Source organism: Mercenaria mercenaria, unplaced genomic scaffold (assembly GCF_021730395.1).
Source record: "Mercenaria mercenaria strain notata unplaced genomic scaffold, MADL_Memer_1 contig_1877, whole genome shotgun sequence".
Taxonomy (NCBI): domain Eukaryota; kingdom Metazoa; phylum Mollusca; class Bivalvia; order Venerida; family Veneridae; genus Mercenaria; species Mercenaria mercenaria.
In genome coordinates, this window is record NW_026459890.1 from 1 (window position 1) to 1,096 (window position 1,096).

At 37.2% G+C, this 1,096-nt stretch overlaps 1 protein-coding gene across 1 annotated transcript; it reads left to right on the top strand.

The window, feature by feature from the left end:
* Positions 1–6: 6 nt before the first annotated feature.
* Positions 7–994, top strand: LOC128551968 (death-associated inhibitor of apoptosis 1-like; the record flags this gene model as incomplete). Its single annotated transcript, XM_053532942.1, has 2 exons — positions 7–603; positions 750–994. Coding segments are annotated over exons 1-2 (711 nt in total), but the record flags the coding sequence as incomplete, so codon positions are not given.
* Between the last annotated feature and the right edge of the window lie 102 nt (positions 995–1,096).

Consider the following 1,096-nt stretch of genomic DNA (forward strand, 5'->3'; position numbering starts at 1 on the left):
GATCATTCCCAAAAGACAATAAACCTTTTATAACTAGACTAGCACAAGCAGGTTTCTATTATGCAAACAGTGGTGACGAAGTTGTTTGTTACAGTTGCGCGCGCAGAAAAAGTAACTGGCGTGAAGATGATATTCCAATGGATATCCACCGACAGTTAAATCCGAATTGTAATTTTCTTCTCCGAAACTCCGAAGTTAATGTTCCTATAAGGGTATCAGAGAGCTTTCTTCAAAACAGCACTAGACCAACTTCTCACCAGCATCTTCAAAATGGAAACGGTACCGACACAACTTCTGCCTCAAACACAACGCCACTAAATACATTGAAACATTCACTTCAAACGACCATCCAAACAAGTTCACCGAGCAGCAACATATTTCAAAGGACATTACAAAACAATACAGGGCTAGTTAGTTCATCGGCAATAGACACCGTACCTTCTAATCGAATGCCGTCAAGGGCTCATGGCAATTTTGTACAAACGGTAGAGACAAGTTCAATAGCTCTGGAACGACAATCGCATCATACTACAGTATCAAGCAGTACCTTTGACCCTTCCAATGATGGCTCTTCAACACCAGCATCACAAAACACAACTGAAGGTATCAATTTCATTAAAAATGTTAAAATAACTTTATGTACTTAGGTAGCGTGGCATTAAAATGTATATATGTTGAATATCATGCGGTTTTGTACATTCATGTTGTCAAATGCTAAATGCTACTAGTATTTTTTCTTATATTTAAAGGAGCAAACAGATCTTCTACGCCAAAATACCCAAAATATGCCAGTAAAACTGTGCGTGTTACAAGCTTTAACGACTGCGGCGATATTGTTATACCACCTGACAGTTTAGCCGACTCTGGATTTTTCTATGCTGGATTTGGAGACTGTGTGAGATGTTTCCAGTGTGGTGTAGGTAAGAAGCTTAAAACCATTTCACACTTCCGTTTTTATGGTCGGTTAAATTCTTTATTTCGTTGTAAAGACAATGTAATATTTCAATTAACAAGGAGTTTTTTCCAAGCAAGTTTCCAAAGTTATATGCATTGTCATATATAATATTGAGAAATACAAGATTATAATATCTTCTGC